The 1,970-nt window shown below is 29.5% G+C and overlaps 1 protein-coding gene across 1 annotated transcript; it reads left to right on the top strand.

Annotated features, from left to right (window-relative positions):
- The first annotated feature begins 431 nt into the window (after positions 1–431).
- LOC149186075 (uncharacterized) lies at positions 432–1,163 on the top strand. Its single transcript, XM_089409221.1, has one exon. The coding sequence runs from the start codon at positions 432–434 to the stop codon at positions 1,161–1,163; it is 732 nt and encodes a 243-aa protein (XP_089265347.1).
- Positions 1,164–1,970: the final 807 nt, after the last annotated feature.

Below are 1,970 nucleotides of genomic sequence, written 5' to 3'. Positions count from 1 at the left end.
GGTGGGATTAATGGAGGAATATTCGAATGGGGGAGAAGTAAATGAGGAGGATTTACCTCCTACAATCTCTCTCCCTTGTCCCATTCGAGTTTCAAACCTTAGTCTTGCCAAAATTCCTTGATTTTCTCTTCCAAACCTGCATTCAATGCATATTAGTTCACCAGGCATAATATCTCACTTTAACTCATTTCGTTAAACAAAATATAATCAAAACATGTAATAAGTTGTGAGAAGAGTTGGTTTGAATAAGCTAGGAGGTGAATTAAGGCCCATATAATTACCTAATGATGAGGCTCATCAGTTTCCTTGGCTATTAAATTTATATAATTCCTTCAACTCCTTTAGCCATTAGCTTATTGAAAGAAACCCTCTTACTCCATGGATCTATGGTCTCCCATCTTAACAACCAATAAAGATCCATAAAACTTACCATGGAATCCGAGATTGATGGTAGCCTTCCTTTCCTTGACATTCTTATCTCTAAGAAATCTGATGGTTCTTTCTCTCACCAGGTTTTTCGTAAGAAAACACACACTGAACAATATCTTCATGCTGACTCTCATCACTATCCAACACAGAAACTGGGGGTTCTAAACACTCTAGCTACTCGTGCTTTGTGGGTTTCTGACGAAAATCACATTGAGGATGAGAAAAACCATCTCCTTAATGTTTTTGAATTAAATGGCTATAGAAAATCGATAGGTATCAAAGCTTTTCGAAAAGCATGCAAAGGTCTGAGGGTTAAGAATGAACCTAGAGAATTTGCTTCCAATGTTTTGCTTCCCTTTATTCAAGGGACTACAGACAAGATTGCTCAGGTTCTTAGGAAACATGATGTTTCTTCCACCTTCAAACCCTTGAACACTATTCGAAGCTCCCTAAGAACAGTCAAAGACCTGGTGAATCTGAAAGACATGAAAGGTGTGTATTTGATCCCATGTTCTTGCGAGACTCCCTACATTGGCTCCTTAGCTCTGGCTAAACATGCGCGGAAGACTAAGCACCACATTAGTATTGAGGATTCCGAGGTTATTGCTAAGATTAACCACTTCCATCATCGTAAGTTTAGGGAGGCCATTGAGATCGAGAAAAGGTCTAAGACCCTAAATAAGGATGATGGTTGGAAAGTTAGTCGTTATTGGATTCCCCTTCTTTATTCTTAAATTTAGTTATTTATTATTATTATTATTATTATTATTATAGAATAATAGAAAATGGTATGTATTAACAAAAAATAAAATTATTTTAATAATAGAAAAATTGAAATTATTTTACTCACCTATATATTAAATAATTAAATTTCCCTCTTTTTATTTTACTTTTTATATCCTAGTTCTTAAAATTTTAATTTTAACTTTTATTTTATTATATATATATTTTATTTGTTTATATATATATATATATAAAGTTATTATTCTAGTTATTTTCCTTTCTTTTTGTTTTTAAATTATTATTATAGAATAATGGTAATAATAATAAATATAATAATATACATTTTCTAATTTTATTTTATTATTGTTTATTATTTTTGAGACCTTTTCATTAATTTTATATTTTTTTTAAATTTGACTTTATTATATTTTTCTAACGTTCATAATAAATTAAAAATTAATAAAAATTTGACTGTTGGGATTAATTCGTTGCATCTCTACTATTTATTGGCTCTATGTTTCAGCTATCCATCCAAGTCCTGATGATGAACCATAGTAAGTGGTTCGAAACACGTCGACTTTATAATCTGCATGTGATTTATAATCTAAAGCCTATGCTCTAATATTTTAAAATTCTATTAAAAAATAAAAAAAATATTTGATATTGTAAATATCAATTATGGAGATTTTACAATTCCAAATTTATTTATAAATTCAAAAATACAAGTTTAATATTGGAATTTTTTTTTAACTAAAAATTAAATAGTTAAATTTTCTACTCCAAATTACAAATTTTTCTTTTAGTTTTTAATGTTATGA

This window comes from Pinus tabuliformis, chromosome 3_1 (assembly GCF_031772625.1).
Source record: "Pinus tabuliformis cultivar Carrire ecotype Pingquan chromosome 3_1, CPIR1, whole genome shotgun sequence".
In the NCBI taxonomy this organism is placed as follows: Eukaryota; Viridiplantae; Streptophyta; class Pinopsida; order Pinales; family Pinaceae; genus Pinus; species Pinus tabuliformis.
The sequence above is the reverse complement of the archived record's forward strand: the minus strand, read 5'-3'. Positions and strand labels throughout refer to the sequence as shown.

Bases quoted from the DNA above. Each gene is read 5' to 3' on its own strand.
- LOC149186075 (XM_089409221.1), top strand. From the start codon at position 432: ATGGAATCCGAGATTGATGGTAGCCTTCCTTTCCTTGACATTCTTATC.